General features: G+C 38.7%; 1 protein-coding gene across 2 annotated transcripts in view; it reads left to right on the top strand.

The window, feature by feature from the left end:
• LOC133659413 (FERM, ARHGEF and pleckstrin domain-containing protein 1-like) overlaps positions 1 to 11,705 on the top strand; it is a 90,995-nt gene that overhangs the window by 2,062 nt on the left and 77,228 nt on the right. For both annotated transcript variants that reach the window (XM_062062181.1, XM_062062176.1), the window contains exon 2: positions 7,225 to 7,431. In XM_062062181.1, coding sequence (XP_061918165.1) covers positions 7,258 to 7,431 — 174 coding nt within the window. In that variant the 5' untranslated portion in view covers positions 7,225 to 7,257. The remainder of the gene's footprint in view (positions 1 to 7,224; positions 7,432 to 11,705) is intronic.

Raw genomic sequence — 11,705 nt, 5'->3', positions numbered from 1 at the left:
AGGATATTAAATTAACTCAAATATACCTACAAATGAGGCATAATGATGCAATATGTACATACAGCCAGCCTAAATAGCATGTTAGCATTGATTAGCTTGCATTCATGCACTGACCAAATATGCCTGATTAGCACTCCCAACAAGTCAATAACATCAACAAAGTGCACCTTTGTGCATTCACACACACATCTCAGTGATTTCTAACCACATGCTGAAGGGCTGTACAATTCTGCAAAAAATACATGTGAATTATAATTTTGTTGCTTAAAATTGAGTCGCTGGGACAATTTTAGTGAGTTTTGTTCCCTTGAAGTTTTTGCAGTCCCAAATGAATGTTATACTATACCAGTGCTTCCCAATTGTCGTATTTTCCGGACTATAAATTAAGTTAAAGTTTAAAGTACCAATGATTGTCACACACACACTAGGTGTGGTGAAATTATTCTCTGCTTTTGACCCATCACCCAAGATCACCCCCTGGGAGGTGAGGGGAGCAGTGGGCTGCAGCCGCTACTTTTTTCCCAAGCTATGAACGCTGCGTCTTATACAAAGGTGCGCCTAATCTATTGCTTTTCCTTTGCTAACAGCTAAATTATGGAATGGATTAAGCCTCGGGCAGCATTCAACTATTTAGTGCCACCCTAGTGGCTCCCTGGAGCATTTTTAAAAAAAGATTGTTTGAGGGCAAACATGACACAAACCTTCCCAATTGTTAGAAAGCCCACTGTTTAATATGTTTGTGTGTATGCTTCACTGATGAGAGTTTTTGGTGAACATCGTTTTGTTGTACTAGTTTCGGGGGTTCTTGAACTCACCATAGTGTGGACTCACTGTGACGCAACCGTTTGTTTACATGTAAAATCTTCCACTCCTTCTTTGTCTCATTTTGTCCACCAAAAGTTTCATGCTGTGTGTGGAATGCACAAAGGTGCGCTTTTTTGATGTTATTGACTTGTTGGGAGTGCTAATCAGACATATTTGGCCAGTGCATGACTGCAAGCTAATCAATGCTAACATGCTATTTAGGCTAGCTGTATGTACTGTACATATTGCACCATCATGCCTAATTTTGATAGTAGGCTATTATAGCTAATACAGACACTTACGTCATGTGTTGCCTTCATTATAAGACTTATATACATCTTTTCATTCTTTGCGGCTCCAGACAGATTCGTTTTTTGTATTTATGGTCCAATATGGCTCTTTCAACGTTTTAGGTTGCCGACCCCTGGATTAAGCAAAGAAATCAAACATCCATCCATCCATCCATCCATCCATCCATCCATCCATCCATCCATCCATCCATCCATCCATCCATCCATCCATCCATCCATCCATCCATCCATCCGAGTTCACCTGCCACATGTTGGATGTTTTTTCTGCCTGTCAGCTACACAGATTTTAATATTAGAAGTTTTATTTACCTTAGTATTTTAACCTGTGTGTGTGTGCTTGCATGTTTCCACTTCACCTCTAAATATCGTGAATGTTCAGGGCCATGTGCTTACATTTAAGGAAAGGAAGCTTTCAATGGTCTCTCTTTCGTTCTTCGTGGGAGTTAGTGGAAGGACAGTTATAAAGACAAGTCAGAAGAAAAGTAAATTATTTAATTTGGTCGCTTCTCCGCGAGCTGATGAAATAATGAATAATGAATGATGACTTGCTGGCCAGGACAGCGGAGCCAACACACCATGCCTCGTTAATTAAAATGTAATTTAGAAATTAGATTGCATGTTAGTGTAACTTGAGATTGCAATCATTTTTTGTGCAGACCAACTGCTTAGAAATGATTACATTTCATGTAATTGGTAAAAAAATAGATTTATTTACTACAAATTATTATAGCATTGTTCATCTCTTGTGTATGTAATACCTGGCTCTTTTCCACAAAGGGGTGGTGTTGCTTATTACAGTTCTCTGGAGTTGCCGAAAACCATCCTTGTGTCAAACTGAGGAACCCAGGCAGCCTTTTGGATATATTGTGTTCTTTTTGTTACATCTAGGCTGGTGAAATTCCATCACAGAGTCCTACAATTGTGGGTAACTTGGGAAAACGCCATGTTGTTTTGAATTAGTGAGTTTCGTTACTTTAGGCACATGTCGTAATCAAGGCCTGACTTTATGCAAATGTTAATAGGTCACTGAGAAAATACAAAAAATGTAAACATTAACTGAACGTACTTAAGTGCAAACCAAGTATCTTTGACGGACCAGAGTACTGGACTGTTTTTGTTCGTTCTTCCTGCGAGAAGAGTACATCTTGATGCTATTTCAATCTAAGTCAAGACGACTAAGCATAGGTTGGGATGCAGCGTCAGGTTGGACACCATGACTGGCCACAAACATCAAGGATCACCACTAGAATACTTGAGGTCCATCTTGGGATCATGACTGGTACTATCACTTCGAGTCAGAGTGAACACGGGAGTACCAGAGTACAAGCCTGAATGCAGCCTTAGGCTTTTTATGACCTCTTTCAACTCAAAGTGTTCGTGTTGTTTTGATCACTTGCATGTCAAGTGCAACTAGCAGCACTTTACTTCCAGATTTTGTGGGACCCTAGCAGACACACACGCTTCACAATTATAGGGGATTCACAGGGCCTGGCTTTCCCTCCGACAGCCCCCTGGGAAATGTTCAACTAAACACCAGTTCAAAGGCTGTGTGAGCTTTCCTCCGAAAAGCGTTTGTGCTAGTAGCTCCCACAGTGGCTTCCTTTGTGCCTGTGTGACCAGCTCGCTCTGTATTCCCCTCTCGCCCCCTACTGCCGTTCTTCAACCTGCTGATCCGAGAAATAGGTCAAAGTAACGACTAATGTGAGCTCAAAGTCATTTTTGACACTAATGTTGAATGATGGTGACTGATACGGGACACTGTTTTGACTTCTGTGCATCTTTGTGCTTTAAAACGTTGCATGTTGCAGTCTTCTGATTAGTATGTTGAAGTGTTAAAACCTTACTGCTTGACTTGCTGATGTTTGTCAGAGTAATAGCCAACTGATTAAACAGGGCTATTAACTTACGCTCGTTTTCCCTTGAAGGCTCACACTGAAAGAGACAATAACCGTAACTCGTGATAATGTTCCAACGCTTCAGGAACTTTTATCATCAAAAACCTTTCCGCGTTTCCACCGAATTTATCTAGGTAATGTACCAATTTGTGAGGTTGTTCTTTCCCTCTGTACTTTTAGAGGCCTGATTGAAATACATTTTTAGGAACTTTGTGCTGCAGGTGACTAAGAATTATTTTAATCAATCAATCAATAAAAGGTTATTTATATAGCCCTAAATCACGAGTGTCTCAAAGGGCTGCACAAGCCACAACGACATCCTCGGCTCAGATCCCACATCAGGGCAAGGAAAAACTCAACCCAATGGGCTACAATGAGAAACCTTGGAGGGAACCGCAGATGTGGGGAGAGGATCCCCCCCCCCCCATTTAAAATTCCTGGTAAAAAAAAAAAGGAAAACGGTCTTTTGTGAAAGGTTTTTAAAAAAGCAGATTATTTACGCAGAATCATCCAGGTAAAGAACAATCAGTGTTGCGCAATATTGACGATATAAAAAATTTAAAATTGGCTGAGGATGGCATGTTGATGTGTCGCGCAAATTTTACAGCAAACGGCCACATCCTCTACGCTCAGTAGCGTCCTTAAGTCAGCAATCCTCGACTCCATGGCCGCAAATAAACTATGTTTCTTAAAAGTATCATTAGGCGACAAGGAATAGCTAAACATGCTACAGAACACACTGTAGGGGGATGCAATTAGCCATGTTAACCACTAAACTGGCGCTCTTGAATGTAAACACAGGTGGGTTGGTCGATACAAATATCGACAGTACCAATACCAAGTAAATAATAGTATCAGTATGGGGTCGATATTTCAGGGGTTAGATCAAATTTTTTTTGATCACAAAATATAAATGATAACAAATAAATAAAATAAAAATAATAAATAAAAATAATAATAATAATAAAAATCTGTTTGTCGTTTTTGTTAGTGTTTACAAAATCAGGAAATAAGACCCTGGGACACAGGGGGGGCTTTAAGGGCAACAACCGAAGAATTTGGATAAGAGTAAATAGTAGAAATAATTTAAATGATATTGTTACACTGCCAACATGTGTTTTGTCTGATTTATAAATGTGATGAACAAATTTAATCATTTGATGATCTTGACAATTTTTAGTATAAACATTGGTATGGCCAATCCTGCCCCTGTAACTACTTGGTATTGGATCGACACCAAAATGTATAGTATCGCCCAAAACTAATGTAAAGTATCCAAACAACAGAAGAATAAGTGCTTAATACATTTTAACACACGTTTAGGTAGAACATTCATCCATCCATCCATTTTCTACCGCTTATTCCCTTTGGGGTCGCGGGGGGCGCTGGAGCCTATCTCAGCTACAATCGGGCGGAAGGCGGGGTACACCCTGGACAAGTCGCCACCTCATCGCAGGGCCAACACAGATAGACAGACAACATTCACACTCACATTCACACACTAGGGCCAATTTAGTGTTGCCAATAGGTAGAACAATGTTCCAATAAAAAAGGAACTAGATATTAACAGTAAAAATTAGCCAGTAGGTTTATAATAGTTTTGAGAGAATAATACCATTGGTAATGGCATATGATACCGCATACATCAGCAGCTAAATTAGAAACTTTTATAACTCATTTTGAAATGGTTCTATTATAATATATTGTTATATGTATCGTAATACTGTATAGATTTTAGGCCATATTGCCCATCCCCATTAACAATATCATTGGGTAATGCAAGCAGCTAGTGGAATCTTTGATTCAGTCGCATCAAACCAATGACTTACTCTTCTTAGTCTTCAGAAGACAGTCTCTCTTTTGAGAGAGACTGTCCATGTAAAGGGACATCTCTCAAAGCACTGAACGTAAATATTTACGATTCTGTTCATTCAGATGTCCTTGCAGTAGGAAGAGGGAACAGCTGCATCTGGTAGAAGGTAAACACCGACCCGGGTCTTAGACCTCATGACCTTTTAATCCGCTGGGTTCCTATTGTTAACAAGATATTGATTTGACAGTATATTAAAGAGGAGCTGCGTGTATTACAGAGGAGCAAAAAGGAAAGTCTTGATTTCTGCTTCAGCAAGTTACTGGCTGAAAACATTGGATTCAATGTGTGTGTGTGTGTGTGTGTGTGTGTGTGTGTGTGTGTGTGTGTGTGTGTGTGTGTGTGTGTGTGTGTGTGTGTGTGTGTGTTGTGAGGACTGTCTTCTGAAACATTCCTCAGCCGTGATGTCACCAAGTGTCTGGGAGGATATTTATTGTCTGAGGCGGAGGTTTATCAAGTGTGGGACAGAGGTGGGGGGTGCTGAAAGGTTTGTGTGTCCCGGTGTGTTGTTGGGGGTTGTCTTTGTGTATTCTCAGACCGTGTCTCATCTGCCCTACTTCAGAAGCTTCCACACAAGTCAGGACTGGTCGGGTTGCGCAAAAACGCCGTCTCAGGCCTTGTCCACAGAATACAGATATAGTTTCTAGGGTTTCCCCTTGATGTAATTGAATGGGACGCACCGCCACATAGGGGTGTAACGGTACACAAAAATTTCGGTTCGGTACATACCTCGGTTTAGAGGTCACGGTTCGGTTCATTTTCGGTACAGTAAGAAAACAACAAAATATACATTTTTGGGTTATTTATTTACCAAATTTGCAAAATCTTCCACCAAAAACATTTTTCTTAGTGGAATATTTGATGTGAAGTAATCGGAACCTTGGATAGGTCAATAATTCATAATAACATTGATTTTGATTCAATATTATGTTTTGAGCAATGACAGTTTGAAAGAAAAAAAAAACAGCTTTGTTTTATTAGTCAACATTGCATCTTTTTCTAAATTACATTTAACCTTTAAGCTTTTTTATTTCACTTTTGTTATGTTTTTGTTTATTTTAATAGTATTTTTAGAATGTGCCGTGGGCCTTTAAAACATTAGCTGTGGGCCGCAAATGGCCTCCGGGGCACACTTTTGACACCCCTGCTATAAATAATAAAAAATTAAATCTGATAAATCTACCGTAAAATATCAAATAATATTATTTAGCTCATTCACGTAAGAGACTAGACGTATAAGATTTCATCGGATTTAGCGATTAGGAGTGACAGATTGTTTGGTAAACGTATAGCATGTTCTATATGTTATAGTTATTTGAATGACTCTTACCATAATATGTTACGTTAACATACCAGGCACGTTCTCAGTTGGTTATTTATGCGTCATATAACGTAAATTTATTCAGCCTGTTGTTCACTATTCTTTATTTATTTTAAATTGTCTTTCAAATGTCTATTCTTGGTGTTGGGTTTTATCAAATAAATTTCCCCCAAAAATGCGACTTATACTCCAGTGCGACTTATATATGTATTTTTTTCCTTCTTTATTATGCATTTTCGGCCGGTGCGACTTATACTCTGGAGCGACTTATACTCCGAAAAATACGGTATATATATATATATATATATATATATATATATATATATATATATATATATATATATATATATATATATATATATATATATATTTATATTTATTTATATATATTTTTTATTTATATATATTTTTTTATGTGAACGCACGCAAAATTACCAAAAATTGGTACTGTTGAGTACTGGTATCGATTGCCAGGTCACGGGAGTTGGTTCTGTATGAATTCAAATGTCAAAAGTACCCATCCTTAGTTTTATATCCGCATTCATGTGGGCACGACCTCCGTTTTTGTTGCATTAGTCATTCACCAATGAAGACTTCGTAACGACTGTAAATTTGTTGAGGTTTTGATACTTACTTGATTACAAACAAAATTTGTCTCACATTTCCAGGGCTAGTTTACTCTTCTTGAATGCAGACTTTCCATAAAAGAAAGAAATAAGGATAATAATTGTCTAATTAATAAGCATTTCACTCCTCTTTGCTGCGGCTTTACATTCATGTTTTTTTCCCAACACCCACCCGCAAAAGACACCAAAGGAATCCTAAAACTTACTACAGTGTAATTTAGGGTGAGGGCCCATGTAGGAGCTTGGGTGTTAGCGGAAATGCCTGAGAGAAATATGCCTGCTATTTAAGACTAGAATTTAAAAATACACAAAGTGGCTTACTGAAAAGGTCAGAGCTGGTTTAATTTTGAAAAAAGAGACACAAAGGAAAACATCCCGTCTTTTCTTTCCACGACAGACTGGAAGCAGATCGAGAGCAGGGAGCGTCGCCATGGTCGAACCAGCAGACAGGCCATCTGCAGCCGGCCAGAGACTGGGCGCCGCCGAAAGCTTCGGGGTGTCCACCCTTGAGCCTGGCATGCGTCCTCCTGTGCAACCACCAGGGCGAAAAGTCTCCATCAGGGTGCAGATGCTGGATGACACGCAGGAAGTCTTCCATATATCGGTGAGTGGTGTATGTGTGTGTGAAAAGGATGCTTGAACATTCACACTGAAGAAAGCATTTTGTAACCTGGCAACAAAGTGTATTTGGGCTGCTACCTTATTTGTTTTAGTACTTTTACTTGTCAGGCCTGTTTCTTCTTAAACATACAGTATATGATATTGAAACACTAGCATCATTTGAAAGTGCCTTGAAGCTGCAGCGGAACCAGATTTGTCACTTTCTGTTTATCTGTTTTGTCTGGTACTATTTAGATATCTACAAAAATGTAAGCTAAAAGATCATTAGCTCCATTTTGCATGACAATAGCTCTTCTTATCTTGTCATATTTTTTACCCTGATTTAGCCATATCAGCTATAGTATTAATCTACTTCCTATCCAGCGGTGGGTAGTAACCATACTTGCCAACTTGAGACCTCCGGATTCGGGAGATGGGGGGTCGGGGTGGGCGGGCGCGGGGGCAGGGTTAAGGAGTATATTTATAGCTAGAATTCACTGACATTCAAGTATTTCTTTTATATATATATATATATATATATATATTAGGGCTGCAACTAACGATTAATTTGATAATCGATTAATCTGTCGATTATTACTTCGATTAATCGATTAATAATCGGATGAAAGAGACAAACTACATTTCTATCCTTTCCAGTATTTTATTGAAAAAAAACAGCATACTGGCACCATACTTATTTTGATGATTGTTTCTCAGCTGTTTGTACATGTTGCAGTTTATAAATAAAGGTTTATTTAAAAAAATAAAAATAAATAAATATATATATATTTTTATTTTTATTTTTATTTTTTTTTAAAGCCTCTGCGCATGCGCAAAGCATAGATCCAACGAATCGATGACTAAATTAATCGGCAACTATTTTTATAATCGATTTTAATCGATTTAATCGATTAGTTGTTGCAGCCCTAATATATATATATATATAATAAATACTTGACTTTCAGTGAATTCTAGCTATATATATATATATATATATATATATTTATTTTATTATATATATATATATATATATATATATAAAAATAAAATAAATACTTGAATTTCAGTGTTCATTTATTAACACATATACACACACATAACACTCCTCTATTCATTGTTGTATTTGAAAGTGCAATGCTTTGCTGCCAGTAGCACAGCCTTTGAAGGAGCATAGGTAAGGGCAGCATCTGTGAAATTTAATTTGCAGGAAAGGAGTGAGTTTAGGGTTGAATTGTTCATCCTCGTTCTATTCTCTGTCACTATCTTTCTAACCATGCTGAGCGCCCTCTCTGATGATGCATTGCTGGTTGAGGTCGGCGGGTTTTGGTGGTAGCGGTTGTAGGTAGTGTATATATTGTAGCGTCCCGGAAGAGTTAGTTCTGCAAGGGATTCTGGGTATTTGTTCTGTTGTGTTTGTGTTGTGTTACGGTGCGAATGTTCTCCCGAAATGTGTTTGTCATTCTTGTTTGGTGTGGGTTCACAGTGTGGCGCATATTTGTAACAGTGTTAAAGTTGTTTATACGGCCACCCGCAGTGTGACCTGTATGGCTGTTGATCAAGTATGCCTTGCATTTACTTGTGTGCGTGTTAAAGTCGCATATATTATGTGACTGGGCCGGCAAGCTGTTTGTATGGAGGAAAAGTAAACGTGACGACAGATTGTAGAGGACGTTAAAAGCAGTGTCTTAAAGGCAGGCCCCCGATATTGTTGTCTGGGTGGAAATCGGGAGAAATTCGGGAGAATGGTTGACCCGGGAGATTTTTGGGAGGGGCACTGAAATTCAGTTAGCGGACATCCATTGTTTAATTTCATTAAGACACGCCTCCAGCTGACTACAATCCGGCGTGTTGGTCAGCTTTAAGGGCATGTAGAGTTGGGTGTCATCAGCATAACCGTGAAAGCTAACACGGTATTTGCGTATGATGTCACCTAGCGGCAGCATGTAGATGCCGAAGAGTGCAAAGCCAAGAACCGAACCCTGTGAAACTCTGCACCTTATCTCAACATACACATTGTTATGGGAAACGCACTGCATCCTGTCAGTAAGATAAGAGTTAAGGCTGAAACGACGCGTCGACGTAGTCGACGTCATCGGTTATGTAAATACGTCGACGCCGTTTTTGTGCGTCGACGCGTCGCATAATTACGTCACACTACCGTCATGGCGGAGCGCAAAGCAGACTGTGCGAGCGAGGGGAAAAACGCACGCCAAAAGTCGTCAAAAGTGTGGGAGTATTTCAATACACAGCCCAATAATGTTGTTGTATGCACAGTGTCGAGCGTAAATGGCCTATCATAGCAGCACAACGGCTATGAACGAACATTTGAAAAGAAAACCATCAACCATCAACTAGTCAATCGTCCGCGTTAGCATACGTTGTCATCATTACACAAAAACATGATTGTGTCATTTGTATCTGCTAGGGGTGTAACGTTATGTGTTTTGTATTGAACCGTTTCGGTACGGGGCTTTCGGTTCGGTACGGGGGTGTACCGAACGAGTTTCTAAGCTAAAGCTAACTTTAGCTGCTAAAGTCTTAACAAGTTGCTTTGCTCCTTCTGCGGCTGCCTCTGTCTCAGCACGCAGCATTGTCCCACCCATACAACCATCTGATTGGTACACACGCAGCATTGTCCCACCCACACAACCATCTGATTGGTACACACGAAGCATTATCAGCCAATCAGCAGTGCGTATTCAGAGCGCATGTAGTCAGCGCTTCAGCGTGGAGCAGATAGGTGTTTAGCAGGTGAGCATCAGGCAGCGGACTCTCCCCAAATGATAATAAACACCTCCCAGTCAACTACTAGTAACATCACTATGAGCCCGTTGACCTACTAGAAACTTAAACTGCAGCTCAGCTCACTCGCAGTCCTGGCTTGAGGTGAAGGCTAATTAGCTCTCAGTTCCAGCCACATCGACCCCTTCTGAGCGCCTATTTTCAGCTGCTGGGAATATTGTAAACAAGAAAAGAAGCAAAGCAAGTAGACATGCTAACCTTTCTTCATTACAACTGTTAGTCACTCACTGGAATGAGTAGAATTGGTTATTGTGTACTGTGTTGGACTGGATGTTTATTTTGCACATTTTAAAAGCAATACTTAATGTTTACAGTGCTCCAGAATATTTAGATTGGCACTTTTGTGTATTGATGTTTATCTTTATTTTTGCACATTTTAGCAAATAAGCAATACTTTCACTTTTGTTGAAATGTTTACACTTTTGTTACAGAATATTTCGTTTTGCACTTTTTTGTATTGGATGTTTATCTTTATTTTTGCACATTTTAAAGCAAAATAAGCAATACTTTTACTTTTGAAATGCTTATACTATTGCAGAATATTAAGATTTGCACTGGATGTTTACTTTTATATTTGCACATTAAAAAGCAAATAAGCTACTTTTAATTTTGTTAAATGTTAAAAGTTTTAAATGTTTACATTGTTACAGAATATTTTGTCATGTTGTTGTCAATGTTGACTGAGTGGCCATACTTTTTTTTTTTGTAAATAAAAGCCATGCCTTTTGAAAAAACTGGCCTACTTTTATTTTTTCATCTTCATTTTAAATAAAATAAAATAAAAAATAATCGGTAAAAGGAAAAATAATCTATAGATGAATCGAAAAAATAATCTATAGATTAACCGATTAATCGAAAAAATAATCTATAGATTAATCGATAGAAAAATAATCGTTAGCTGCAGCCTTAATAAGAGTTAAACCAAGACAAGGCTAAGTCTGACATACCAATACGTGTTTTGATACGCTCTAATAAAATGTCATGATCGACGGTATCGAAAGCAGCGTTAAGATCAAGAAGCAGCAACATGGATGACGCGTCAGCATCCATCGTTAGCAGTAGATCATTAGTCATTTTTGCGAGGGCTGTCTCCGTAGAGTGATTTGCCTTGAAACCGGACTTAAAGGGTTCACAGAGATTGTAAGACGCTAAGTGTTCATTTAGCTGCTGTGCAACAATTTTTTTTGAGGATTTTCGAAATAAAGGGAAGGTGGGACACCGGTCTGGTAGTTTACCATGAGGTCAGGATCGAGGTTAAGTCTTTTGAGCAGAGGATGAATAACCGCTTTTTTGAATGCTAGGGGAACAGTGCCAGAGGAAAGTGATAAGTTTATATTTAGCACTGATGGTCCTAATATTACAAACAGTTCCTTGATAAGTTTCCCAGGAAGTGGGTCAAGTAAACTTGTTGTTTGTTTGATAGTTTAACAATATCAACACAAAAATTGTAATTAGTTCCTTATTCTCTTTTATTAC

Source organism: Entelurus aequoreus, linkage group LG01 (assembly GCF_033978785.1).
Source record: "Entelurus aequoreus isolate RoL-2023_Sb linkage group LG01, RoL_Eaeq_v1.1, whole genome shotgun sequence".
Lineage (NCBI taxonomy): Eukaryota > Metazoa > Chordata > Actinopteri > Syngnathiformes > Syngnathidae > Entelurus > Entelurus aequoreus.
This window is presented reverse-complemented; position numbering and strand designations above follow the sequence as displayed.